Genomic DNA, 13,584 nt, shown 5'->3' on the forward strand with positions numbered 1-13,584 from the left:
TGGCAAAATACTTATGTTAACCTGTATCTTATCGGAGATGATACTGATGCCATCATTAGCAATTTCCCCTTGGAGATATATCTTCAGTCTTCTTAATGTCAACTGGGTTCTATTGGAGACACTAGCTCCTGATAAGATGAAGAGCTGTGACAGTGTTATCGCGGACATGAAAAACATGATGTCAGTGTTCGGTGGTGATGTTCGCAATGACATGTATTGATATGCAGGTGTTATTCCATTTAGCTGTTGCTTAGGTTACTGCAGACAGTGACTATGATTGGATAATCCGCTGCCGCATGTGCTGGGATATGAGTGCACACGGATCCTAATCAGGGAATTAAACGCCAGGAGCATTTGATCATCTAGGTAAATGCTTCATAAACAGATGCCTATTTCTATTTCTGTTAACATACCTGCCCCCACCTTCTGTGAGCAGAGGGCTTTAAGTTTTTATTGAATTATGCAGTTATGCACCAGTACTGGAAATGGTAATGTCATCGCTGTCAAGGAAACAATCTCGCTGTACTGATAAACTGAGTATTTGCAAAACATTGTTTATTGACGCTTTGCTCACAAGTCAGACGTATTATTTACATTTCCACTTCCTGCAATATGAAGTGAACCACGGAAATGTGTGATCTATTCGATGTTAAGATAAAAGGCAATGGAACCTGAAAGTACATTAATGTAATAAGTGCTTATAGAATTGAATATCGATCGAGAGAAGGTGCCATCGGTAGATAATTTATATTATCACACCATGGGTGGGTTTCTCGACAGGATAAAGCCAACGGATAAAAACGATATCAGGATTGTCGCTTATTTTGTTTAAAAGCACTTCGTGCCTTGGCATTTGTAATTTTATCCTTATCTAAATTATGGACTGTAGGATGTTGGCGAAAATATTTTCTGCTTTCTTCATACACTTTCTTGCCTGTTTGAATTCAGTTGTGAACCATGCTCTACGAATGTGGGGATTTGCAGAGGAATTCGGAGTGGTTTGATCAGCAATGTCATTCAGTATGTCCGAAAACAACTGTCGGATCTGGAATATTCTTGCAAATGTCATGTTTTATGAAACCAATACACAGTACCTCATATAAGGACAATTTAGCCTTGGTAAAGTTCCACCTGGATGATGGTGGCTCATCACTAGGGTTAACAGTTTTAAGAATAGTAGGAAAATGATCACTCCCGCAGAGGTCATCATGGACTGACCATACAAACTGATTGTACAAGATCGTCACGATATGGCTGAAATATTGCCGGTGTGACGTAAAGCATAAACTCACTCATTGTACAAGTTTGAGTGTGAGTGACAGATCGAGGGCAAAATACGTTCCAGTGGCTTGATGTAAATAAGGTCTGGAATCATCATTAAAGATACATAAGTTAATGTCAGAAAGAAAATCCTCAATGATTTTTCCTTTAAATTTTAGCATCTGTACTCACCCACAGCAGGTTGGGTTTTTTTCAGATCAACCGCCTCCGTGGTCTAGTGATAGAGCGTCCGCCCGGAAGTGGAAGGTCCGGGGCTCGATACCCGGCCGCGTCATACCAAAAGACGTTAAAAGATGGTACTTGTTGTTACCCTGTCTGGCGCTCGGCATTAAGGGGCTAAAACAAGGACTGGTCGGCTGGGAGTCAGTATCTTGTATCTGAGTGGGGTATTCATGCTAAACTGCAGCATGGTATCTAATTGGGTTAGCACTAAAAATCAGCATCAGTCCAGACTAGTACAAGCAGGCACACACACACACTCACACGTACATGCATGTCCGTCCCTATAGAAGTGCAATAATCTTGGACGCGACGTTAAACACAATTTCACCTCACCTCACCGTTCAGATCATCCATGATAATGCAGGGCTTTGGAAGTTGATCATATGGATTTTGATGATCAGACTGTCAGAGGAAGGAGGGATATATAAGGAGCACAGCGTAAAAGCAATGTGCAGAGTCAGGAGAACAGGAACAGTTTGAGGATTTGTATTAAGAGTGACAGGGCTATGTATGATGTCCTGCAGCACCAAGATAGTTGTGCCTCCCGTTGCTTTATCTCCCGGAGGAGAAAAGGAATGATAATCATCGTACTGTCTTAAAGTGAACCTATTTGTACTTTTGAGGCTGGTTTCTTGGAGATATAGTGCAGAGGGCTGTAAATCTTGTATCAATAATGGGATCTCATTGAAATTATGTAAAAGTGCATGGCATTAGATTGCATTAGATTGGCCAATTGATTCATGGTGACTCAATTGGAGATCTTTCACGTGAATGTGAGGAGGAGGTACTCCGCCACCTGTCCTGTGAGTGAGTGAGAAAGTGAGTTGGGTTAAACGCCGCTTTTAACAGTATTCCAGTTATATCGCGGCGTGTCAGCTTAATGTGGGAGGAAAGCCCGAAGTGATGCAGGTCTCAGACGTTTACCACTTCGGTGAAACCCACGAGCAGGGTGTATGGTGCTGACAAACCAAGAAACATAATCGGGGTGAACCGGGATTAGAACCCACAATCATAGGTTTCTGGCGTGCCCAAGGGACGCAACTCTGCACAGCGATTCGAGGCGCCTTAGACGACTGGGCCACCCGTGCCCCCTGTCCTGTGAGGACTGAGTGATCTCCATATCCAGGTCCAAACAAGTTCTGTAGAGGAACCTCTGAAGATGCATGTAGGGACGGTTGGTGTTGTATCCTATTTAATTTTTCTTCTTTCTTTTTTTTTGTCAAAGGAACGGTGACTGGTTGTGAAACAGACGTTGGAGATTGTTTCTCAGGCTGACTGTCTGAGATCCAGCACTAGACTGAGTGACTAGGGAAATAGGCTGGGAACGAGTTGAGGTCTGATTTGTGAATTGTTTCTTGGCATCTAGGTATGATTTTTCACATATTTTTAATTCTCTTTGCTACACGGGGCAGAACCTTGATGAAGCAGTATTTGGGCCATGACAGTTAAAGTAGTTGAAATCATTTTCACAGTCAGAGTTTTCGAGGGTACCACCACAAAGATGGCATACCACAGAGTTGTTACGAGACTGTGATCCATGACCGAACTGTTGGCATTTGTAACATCGGAGTTGAATGGGGACATACACCTCCACTCCGATATTGAAATAATCTGCCTTAATTGACTGCGGAAGCGATGTACGCACAAAGGTCAAGAGATGAGTGTTTGTATTTGTGATGACATCATCTTTCTTGACAGTGATACTTTTTACTGTGGTGACAGTCTGCTCCTCCAACACTGCAGCAATGTCCTCTTTCGACATGTTGGACATGCAACCAGTCCGGTCGCGAACGATGCATCCACAAGAATTTTATGTTCTGTGCACAGACACAGCAACCTCAATATTGGCAAATGTTTTGATAGACAAAAGATTGAGAGATCAACCAGAAGTGAGCCACTACGAAGACGGGTGACAATTTTCACCTCCCCACAAACTCCAGAAACTGCTTTAGGGAAAGCAAACGGGCTCAGTTTGATAGATAGTTGATCACTAGCCTCAATAACCAGGAATCTAGCCCAAGAATCAAAGCTTGGAGAATTATTTCCAGTTGAGTGATCTATATCCTCAATACGTCTCTTCTTTTCATTCCGAGATGAACCAAATTGTTGTAGTGACATGATGAAATAACATTATTCCGCACCCCTGCTCCCCAGCCACCACCGAGTGACAACAAGGATGATGTCAAATTGCACCCGATATCCAGGATCCTGACACAAGGGATACAGGGATGTTATACTCCAGGGAATATGATGCGAGCAGCTGTATTTGTCTTCTTTCCATCAGTGTCTTGTGTTCTGGGGAATTCTGTCCCATTTTAGGCCTTCGTGTTCGACACCTGTCCATACGCTCAATAAATTGACTGTTGCTTTGCATGAACAATTGGACAGAATTCCTCAGAATCAAATCCAGACATTGATCCAAAGAACGAGGAGGCATCTTGGAGCAGTTGTTTGGGTTCAGGGAGGTTACACAAGATACTGTTGGAAAGTCAATATTTGGACTTCCTCAATTCCGTGAACCAGAAGTGTGCATGGTACTGACAGTTTAGTCTGTGCAACAAAAGTGACATTCAAAATTTTTTGGACGTAATTGAAAATCTGTAACATCTCCAAAATAAACACATTATTTCATGATAATCTTGGCTATGTTCCTCCTCAACCATTTTTTTCACTAAATAATATGTTTGGTATGGAAATCCTTTACACATTTGATGCACAAGTTCATTGAGGATGCCCAGTCTGAGAATATACGGGTGTATCCATATGTCATGTATGTCCATTTGACAATAGACTGGTTCTGGGAACTGATTGATCACTTACAATGTGACGTAATATATAAATGCGCACATTCCAGGAAAATTTGTAATGTGTGTGGGAGATGGGCGAGTGAGTCACGTTTAACAGTATTCCAGTTATATCACGGCTTGTCAGCTGTGTATGGGAGGAAAATCCGAAGTAATGCAGCTCTCAGACGTTTATCACTTCGGTGAAACCCACGAGCACGGGTATGGTGCTGACAAACCTAGAAACATAATACTGGCGAACCAGGATTCGAACCCACAATCATAGGTTTCTGGCGTGCCTAAGGGACGTAACTCTGCACAGCGAATCGCGTCGCCTCAGACGACTGGGCCACCCGTGCCCCTTTGTGTGAAGAGCAGATACCACAAGGCTGCGACACATGTTGCCGACGTAATCCGAATGCTCATTTGTCTGAGCATTCACTTGTTTTCCACTCGCTGGGTTCTTTCGTTGGTTAAATACAACGGCAACACCAATAATCTCTAATGAACGTGATATATACAAACATGCGACGCAATGATGGAACGTAGCTGGTTATGATTGTCTGTAGGGATGCCAGTTAACCTGAAAGATTATAAACGCCGCCGAACACGCCTGAAATTCTACTTGGCCTCAAGCTTGAAACCGACTCGGACTAGCAAGGCAGTGCAACTTGTATCCCTGGTCTGTCCATCAACTGAAGATTCCCTCGCTTATGGTTTGTTTCGGTCTTATGCTATCTGTGTATGGGGCGCTGGGGTAGCCTAGTATATAGTTGAAGCGTTCGCTCGTCACGCCGAAGGTCTGGGTTCGATTCACCACATCGGCCCATTTGTAACGCCTATTTCTTTTGTACCCGGCAGTGATATTGCTAAAATATTGCTAAAAGCGGCATAAACCATACTCACTCAGTCACTCACTTACTACCCGTGTATGATACTAAGTATTCCGGACACAAACATCAGCAGCCTCTCAACAGAATGAGTGACTGAGTGAATAAGTTGGTTTTGGTGAAAGTAAAACGTCGTATAGGTCCTTGATGTCACCACATCAGACAAATTCAGGATTCTGACAGACAATCTCAGGTTTCTGGCACGCTTTAGCGTCGCCAATCAAATTTGTCCCCAAAGAGATATGTTTTGCATGTTATGGGGATGGGTAAGAACAAGGTTTTAGCAAGCATTAAAAGCATGCGTCCAATATTGTGTTTAACTTTTCCGAATGGTATTGTCTCGTGGGTGTTACTGCATGTGATTAGTTGTTTTTAGTGTGTACACTGCCCGTAATGACGCAATATGAGCATGATTGCAGTTGAGTCAGTCAAAAAGGACACAAACCACCCGTCTAGATTAGTATTTAGATCGTCTGACCTCAGCTGGCCTAAAATCAATGCCTACAAAAATGCCTTCTCTTCAAAGAGATTCAATTTCTTAGGACTGCCGATATGATGTTAAAAATTAACTGACTCACTCGATTGTTGAGGATATGTTATTTCGGCTGACGGTGTTCACACCCAGCTGGAGAAAATGGGGGCAGTAAAATGTTGGCCTACCATAGAGTCCGGGTTACCTTGGCCAGCCCGGTCACCAGATTTGTCCCCGATTGAGCATCTGTGGGACGAGTTGGATCGACGCGTTCGCAGAAGGAATCCACCGTCCCAAACACTTCCGGCGCATGAATGGCAGCACATCCAACAGCGTGTTATTGACAACTTGATTGCATCTATGGGTCGTCTGTGTCAAGCGGTGATTGATGCACGTGTTGGGCACAACCGATACTGACATTTTCTGTTTCCCTGTGACATTAACTGTATCGTGTACGTGTGTTTGTGACACGATTAATGTTTTGAACATTGTGTACATTTATCTTCAAACAGTGTTTCAGTTATGCTTTCTGTGTCCGATGTTGAAACAATCGCATTATATTACATTTTGAAAGTCAGTGTCAAGTTTCTTTTTTTGAAGAGTATATATTCTGGACAATGTTCCTCATTCTGTCATAAGAATCTAAACCGAAACGTTGCCTTTACAGTATTAAAGAAGTTGTTATCCATAAATTGTGTCTACATTGTCATCTGTCAACTTCTGAGTAATGCCTATCAAACAAGGATACTGCCTATAACAACAATCCCAAACGAAAAAGGACCCCTTGAATGGAGGAGTATTGCGTGAGCTGCTTGGGAAAAAAGAACAGAAGACGCCACTTGGTACTAAGGAGTGAAGAAGACAACGACATATTTCTCATCCAATCATAATTTACTTATGAGGCTCTTGTTTTTCTCGGCCATCCATAACAGAAAGGAACAAGAAGTCTGCACACAAACACTCGGAATGCCAGACGATGTGACATATAATACCGTTATACTAAAGTTGCAGGCTGACAAAAATAGTACACTTGCTTATTTCAGTTGGTGCAGATTCAGGGGATAGTTTATCTGGACGAAGAACATGACAATGACGAAGGACCCTATTGACTTAAGCATTGCACACTATGGGTTGTGTCGAAGTTAACTTATGACGCTGTTACGAGTTTGGTTGGTTGGTTGGTATGTTGTTTAACACCGCACTCAGCAATATTCCAGCTATATGAGGGCGGTCTGTGTAAATAATCCAGTCTGGACCAAAAAACCCAGTGATTATCATGAGCATCGATCCACGCAATTGGGATCGATGACATGCATCAACCGAGTCAGCGAGCCTGACCACCCTGTCCTGTTAGTCGCCTCTTACGACAAGCATAGTCGCTTTTTAAAGCAAGCATGGTTTGCTGAAGACCTATTCGACCCCGGATCTTCACGGGTCCTGTTAGGAGGAGACTACGAAATTGGAACGCAGTTTAACCCAGAAATCGGTAAGTACAGAACTCAATTACAGTAAATTCTAAATTACAGAATTACAAAATTAGTAAATAAGCAGACAACATCAATTATAGAAATCGTATTCAAAGACATAGTTGACGATGAAATAATCAACGCAATGAGTAAAAAAGGGGCAGCAACAGTTTCTGTAATTAATATAAGTGCACCCACGAATGCACAGAATTTTGACACTTTCAAACGTCCTAAAACAGCCTTGATCTGAGTTTTTGAATTCAGAATAGTGTGGAAGGAATTCAGTGCTTACAACTAGGTATCTAATCCGCACTTGCAACGTAGATTAGACAAACGTCTCTTGTCTCTCGAAGGGTGGGTAAAACGTGGCTTATTTTTCAAAAGAATGATGTCTGATGTCTACACTCTTCTGTCAACGATTCTGGAGTACCTGGTTACTGTTTGGTACAGAAGGATTCCACATGGTGGTGTAAAAAAGTCCCCCACAGCAGGAACGGCGTCATCATCATTTGCATAATTCTTGTCATATTGTTCCTACTTCAAATGGAAATCTCACAGTGCCAAATTTGGTGAATATGGAGGATGTTCAATGACTTTAGAGCCACGTCTATTCATTGCAGCACATGGCGGCATGTGAACAGTTGAATTGTCCTGGTGGACATACCATGAGTTTTCCATGACGTTTAGCCTTGATATTCTCAGACAGTTGCCATAGCAGCTTAGCGTAATATTGGCAGTCAATAGTCTGGCCTTTCGAGAAGTAGAAGGGCAAGCTGTTTTTACATTTTAAACGGAAGTACTGATATCTTCGATTGTTTAAAAGATATCAATAATGTTTTCAAGACATCAAATTTCAGTTAAAGATATCTTGAATTCATTTCTGATATCCAAAATACAGTAACTGATATTTTAAAATGTTACTGTGATATCAACAAAATATTTCCTGATATCTCTAAATGTATTTATGATATAATTAAACAAGTACCACCCTGCTGTACATAATGATATCAGAAATAATAAGTGTAAGATATCTTAAATTCAATTCAAGATATCTTGAAATAAGTTATACATATCCTAAAATGCATTACAGATACCATTTACTCGTTTTAGATATCTTTAATTCAATTTGAGATATCTTTAATTCAATTAAAGATATAATTAATTTTGACGGTTATTGAAAATAAAAATCAGTTTAAAAATATTATCAATAATTGTGAAGATATCTTTATACCAATTGTTAATGTCTGTAATATAATTTAGGTAACATGAAGGAAAAGCAAAAGAATTATTAAGGTCCCGAAAAGTTCGGGAAATGATTAACAGATATCTTCAAATATTTCCTGTTTGGCTACATATCCGTAAATTCTTATCGTTCCAAAATGGCGGCAAACCATGCCCAACTTGTGCAAGAACTAGCTTCAACAACAAGTCAAGCAATTCGCGGAGGAGTTGAGGGGAGTGACAATGACAGCAGTGATCAATTTTAAAACACTTCTCCCTAGAAAGTACCAAGAGTACTTAACAGACAGAAGTACTTGAAAGTATCTATAAATATTAATCTATTAATAATGGCAACAATTGAAGACATCAATAATTAATTCTACCATGAATTTGGAATTTACTCGACTCTGATTGGTCAATCAGAGGCTATTAAATCACAACAACCCCCTCTGATTAAAACAGCTGGTTTGACGGCCGCATCACCACGGAAGCTAATATTCATAGAATAGTACTATTTTCAGTCATTGTCGGTAGGCATATTTATATCTTTTGAGTCACAATGATCGATATGACGTCATAATGGTGACGTGCGATGTTAATTCCGTAATTCAGATCGATAACCCACTCAAGACACTGGACTCAACCCGTGCCGCTTCACTCAGTATATTTGCTAACACCAAAGAGTTCGCGTTTTATTTAGTCATGGTAGAATGGAGATAAACATACCGCGCTAAATTTAACATTTGAAATCTCACGCTGCACGTTCGGTTCCAAATTCAATTTAGCGGGGTTAAATCTAAAGGTAACCTTGCTCTACATTGAAAACACAGTATGTTTATCTCCTAATAAATCTATTAATAATGGCAATAATTGAAGACATCAATAATTAATTATTGATATCTGTATTTAGTTTCTATATATCAAGAATTGAATAATTGATATAAAAAAACATGACTTTTCGATATCTTTAAATCACATTTTGTTACTAATCTAATTCAAGATATCAGCCATTCTTTTCAAGATATCAGTAACAAGCTTCACCATAACCTTAATTCATTTCGTGATATCTTCCATTCCATCCACGAGATCTTCTATTCAATCAAGACATCTTCAATTCAATTCAAGATATCAGTAATTCCGTAATAGATGTGACAACGGCTTGGCATAAGGTAGTTCACAGGGAGAATGCTTCTGGAATCCCAGCAAATCGAAATCTATCTTGACATCTGATGGAACAGACGGTTCATGTTTCTGGGAAGATGTTATTCAATGCTTTGACACTGTTGTGTAGTATCCAGTTGATGGCTGGGAACCCAAGACCCAAATCACAAATCGCTCAAACCAATTCAGCTGGGTCTGCTTCAAACCGATGTAAAATCACAAGAGACGATAGCTGAAATCTCATTGTCATTCCCAATACATTCATCTGTCATGAGAGTTGTCTTCTGTATTGATAATGTGACGTGTGGTGAGTCGTCGGTCATCCATAATCAGATCATGTACTTTATAAAATAATTCCTCAGTGTTGGTAGATCTTACGGATCTTGGATCATCTTCGAAGCTCTCTTCCCCTCCTGAAATCTGCTGCCCACCTCTTAACAGTGGCACAGGAAGGAACATCTTCCCATAAAGTTGACAACCATGTCAGCATGGATGGCTGTTAGCCCTTTCAGTTGGAGATGAACATTGTGACAGCCCCTTATTTTTTCATTTCAATCAACGGAGATGCCTCAGTTTGATGCCTCCAGAAATAGGCAGGAGATCTGGTTGTGTATTTGGCTCAAACATAGAACGAATTGAACGTATTGAACGTAAAACATGCAAACTGTAAACGGTACATCTCTCATATTTAGGCTCAGAACTCCTCAGCAACCCCTTGCATATCCTGACGACAACCAGGGGTTACAACACATAATTTTAAACTTTGGGTCGTATCGAAATAACCCAAAATGAAGCCCTTGAAATAGGTCAAATTATTAGTTCTACTACTACATCAAGGATCTGAAGAATGTATTTAAACTTTGGGAAACATTCTGCGCATCATCCCGGCCACGTTATATGTATGCACGTCGTTGTTTTCCTATATTTTTTTACTCTTTATACCATTATTTTCCCTAAACTTTCTTTGTTATTACTGCCCAGTGTCTGCTCTTTCCACAGATACCACACTGTTAAGGTTTTTGACATTGGTCTTGAAGCGTAAAGGGCTATTGATAAACAATTACAAGTCACCAACATTATTGAAAGTTCCAAATGCCAACCAAACTAACCTTGCGTTACCGGCTGATTTCGGTCTTTGGATTTTGGTGTTTGCGTCGTTTTATTTCATCCTAGACATGTCCCATGAGTGAGAGGTCTGGAACAACACTCGGACAAGGCAGTACAGCAATGTTATGCTGCCTCAAAAAGTCACGAGCAACATGGGGATGGGCATTATCCTGCTCCAATGTGACATTTGCACAAAGGGTAGAAGGTATGCCTTTCAAACTGCCAGTTTGTTATTCCATGAGTTGTTATGCATTGATTTTCTGCAAGCCATGGATTTTGTGTAAATATTTTTTACGGTTAAACAAAGGTGTTTCATAAGAAATCTCTGCTAAACTCAGTGACCATTGTACAGTTCTGACGAGATCATAAGCATGTGCTTATGAATCACTATCAAATAGCGATGATACCAGATATTCGCAAAAAGGTGAGCGTATCCTGCCCCGTCCGTGGCACAGCTAGTCACAAATGCATGCAAAGGGAAGTCAATTGTTCACCTGGAAAACAGGGAACATGTTGAAAGGAAGATAGGGAATTGCATCGGACATCACACGACTATCATAAAGCGTTTTGAAAGCCTTGCCAAGGCCTAGAATGGTGTCACCTTGATCAAACAACATTTGAAGAGTCGTTGGACACACTTTGAAATCTTCATACACAGAGCATGCTTGATTGTACATCAGACGTTGCCAAATGTAGACACAAAAGGGTTGAATGTCATGAAAGGAAATTTAACTTTTAGAAAGTTCAATTCATCCCACTTGTTAGACAGTATTTCGGACAGCTTTTTGTCACTCTGAATCTTTATGGATGTAACTAAACATGAAAGAGATGAGGCAGTTTCGCTGGTGTCCTTTGTTACCAGTGCATATGCGTAAAGAAGTGGAAGTGAATTGGCTGTCTGACCGTTTTTGAAAAATTTCAGATCATTATTCCATGTTTGATTTAAGAGACACAATGAAACGTGAGCGTGCCCCAGATGCTTAGAATGTTGTTCATGTTGTCAATCACTGGTTTGACTGGTCCAGTCTAGAATATTTACAGGCCGTTTATATCATAACTGGAATTATACTGGTTGCGTGGTGAACAACAGTCCCTATTTCATCAAGTTAATTCAATAATAAGGAATGTCGTACACAGCTTTAATGTAACTTTCCAAATAGAGGAACACAACAAATGGACTATAAGCCTACGTGTCAAATAATAACATTGAAGTTAACAATAGAGTCTTAAACACATGACTGAAGGATCCCACATTTGAAAATCCAATTACACATTCGAAATTCAGGAATTGATATCCGGCCGAATTCCTTCCTATGCAACATACACCACAGGGACATCAGTGCCAGAAGCAGAAACAACCCGAACAAAACGTGATGTGGGCGGCGGACGTCTGGGACAGACTTCACATGGAGACTTTCAGCGTTGCTCGTCTTAACATTGTCGTTCGCTGTACACCCGTCTGAAATAGGAAACCGTTATTGCGGACATTGAGTGTGGCCATGGTGGTGATGATAACACAGTGTGGGGTTCGGACGTCGAGGTCCGGACGAGTTCCTTCTTACACACAAAACACCAGCAGGGACATCAGTGCTAGAAGCAGGAAGATCCCGAACAAAACGTGGTCTGCGCGGCGGACGTTTGACGCAGACTTCACATACGGACGTTCAGTGATTTTCGTGTTTACAAGGTCATGTTCTGGCTGTACATCCGTCTTGGTCTGAAATAGGTGACCATTATTGCGGACATTGAGTGTGGCCATGGTGGTGATGATAGCCAGGCAGCTCTGACAGAGGATGAGGGTCAGGTACACAGACAGTCGACACACGTCTCCAGACTTGGGGATCGAGTCGTTGACGAAGTTCATGAATACTGCATAGGACACACATATTGAGATGAGGTAGGACATCTTCTCTCCGGAGTCAGCTGGTAGGAGGAACACACAGGCGTTGAGCAGAGAGAGAAGAGCCATAGGAAAGATGATACTAACTATATAGAACATGCTCTTGCGTTTCAAAAAGAACTCAAACGATACCAGACTTGATATCTGTTTCATTTGGACGTCTACGTTCTTGGCAAGTATGTCAATCAACTCCCATTCACTGTTCTCAATAAAGAAAGAAGGTAATCCCGTAATAATAGAACCGGTGCTGTCAACTCCAAGATCGAAAGTATTTACAGGCGTGAACAGGATGCTACATCGCTGCTGATCAAACGGGTACCGAGTGATGTCTATTTGACAACTGGTCTTTAAGCTCTCAATGAATTGAAGTGATGCAATTCCATTACTGAAAATATCTTTGGAGATTGTATTGAAGCCAAGGTAGCGCTGTCGATACCGTTAGGGATGGCAATGGTCGGTATCCATACAAACTTCTCAGAGACGGTCACTTCCGTAATATTATCATAATCAGTTTTGTTCCAAGCCAGATTTAGGTCGAGCCACGTCATCCGGAAACCAGCACTGAAAGTGAATATCTGCTCGGCAGCATTGAGATTGGAGATGGACATCAGCAACATACTTATGTTGACCTGTTTGTCATCGGAGAGATCAACACTGATGCCATAAGCATCAGTTTCCCCTTGGAGATATGCCTTCAGTCTTCCTAATAACGACTCAGTGCTATCACAGGTACTGGCGATTGATAATATGACGACTAAGTTAAGGATTTTAGCCGGCATGTAAAACATGATTTCAGTGTTCAGTGGTGATGTTCCAAATGACAGATATTGTCAGGCAGGTGTTTATCCATTTATAATTTTGCTTAAATTATGACAATGAACCTTTGAACTGGAATACGAGTCAACACGGATCACGCAATCAATAATGCCAGGCGCCTTGCGCACACCCATTAGTGAAAATGTAAGTAAGCGCTTTAGATTAATATTAATGATTCTATAGTAATACCTGTCCCCACCTTCATTGGACAAAGCCGTATCTCTTTATAGCCCCTACTGCAATTACGTACAAATAATGGAGGTGG

General features: G+C 41.0%; 1 protein-coding gene across 1 annotated transcript; it reads right to left on the bottom strand.

Moving 5' to 3' along the window:
• Nucleotides 1–12,161: 12,161 nt before the first annotated feature.
• LOC139458655 (acetylcholine receptor subunit alpha-type unc-63-like) lies at nucleotides 12,162–12,656 on the bottom strand. Its single transcript, XM_071240070.1, has one exon. The coding sequence runs from the start codon at nucleotides 12,654–12,656 to the stop codon at nucleotides 12,162–12,164; it is 495 nt and encodes a 164-aa protein (XP_071096171.1).
• Between the last annotated feature and the right edge of the window lie 928 nt (nucleotides 12,657–13,584).

This window comes from Haliotis cracherodii, unplaced genomic scaffold, assembly GCF_022045235.1.
Source record: "Haliotis cracherodii isolate W230 unplaced genomic scaffold, xgHalCrac1.p SCAF_13, whole genome shotgun sequence".
Lineage (NCBI taxonomy): Eukaryota > Metazoa > Mollusca > Gastropoda > Lepetellida > Haliotidae > Haliotis > Haliotis cracherodii.

Coding starts and splice junctions, on each gene's coding strand:
- LOC139458655 (XM_071240070.1), bottom strand. CDS start 12,656: ATGAAACAGATATCAAGTCTGGTATCGTTTGAGTTCTTTTTGAAACGC.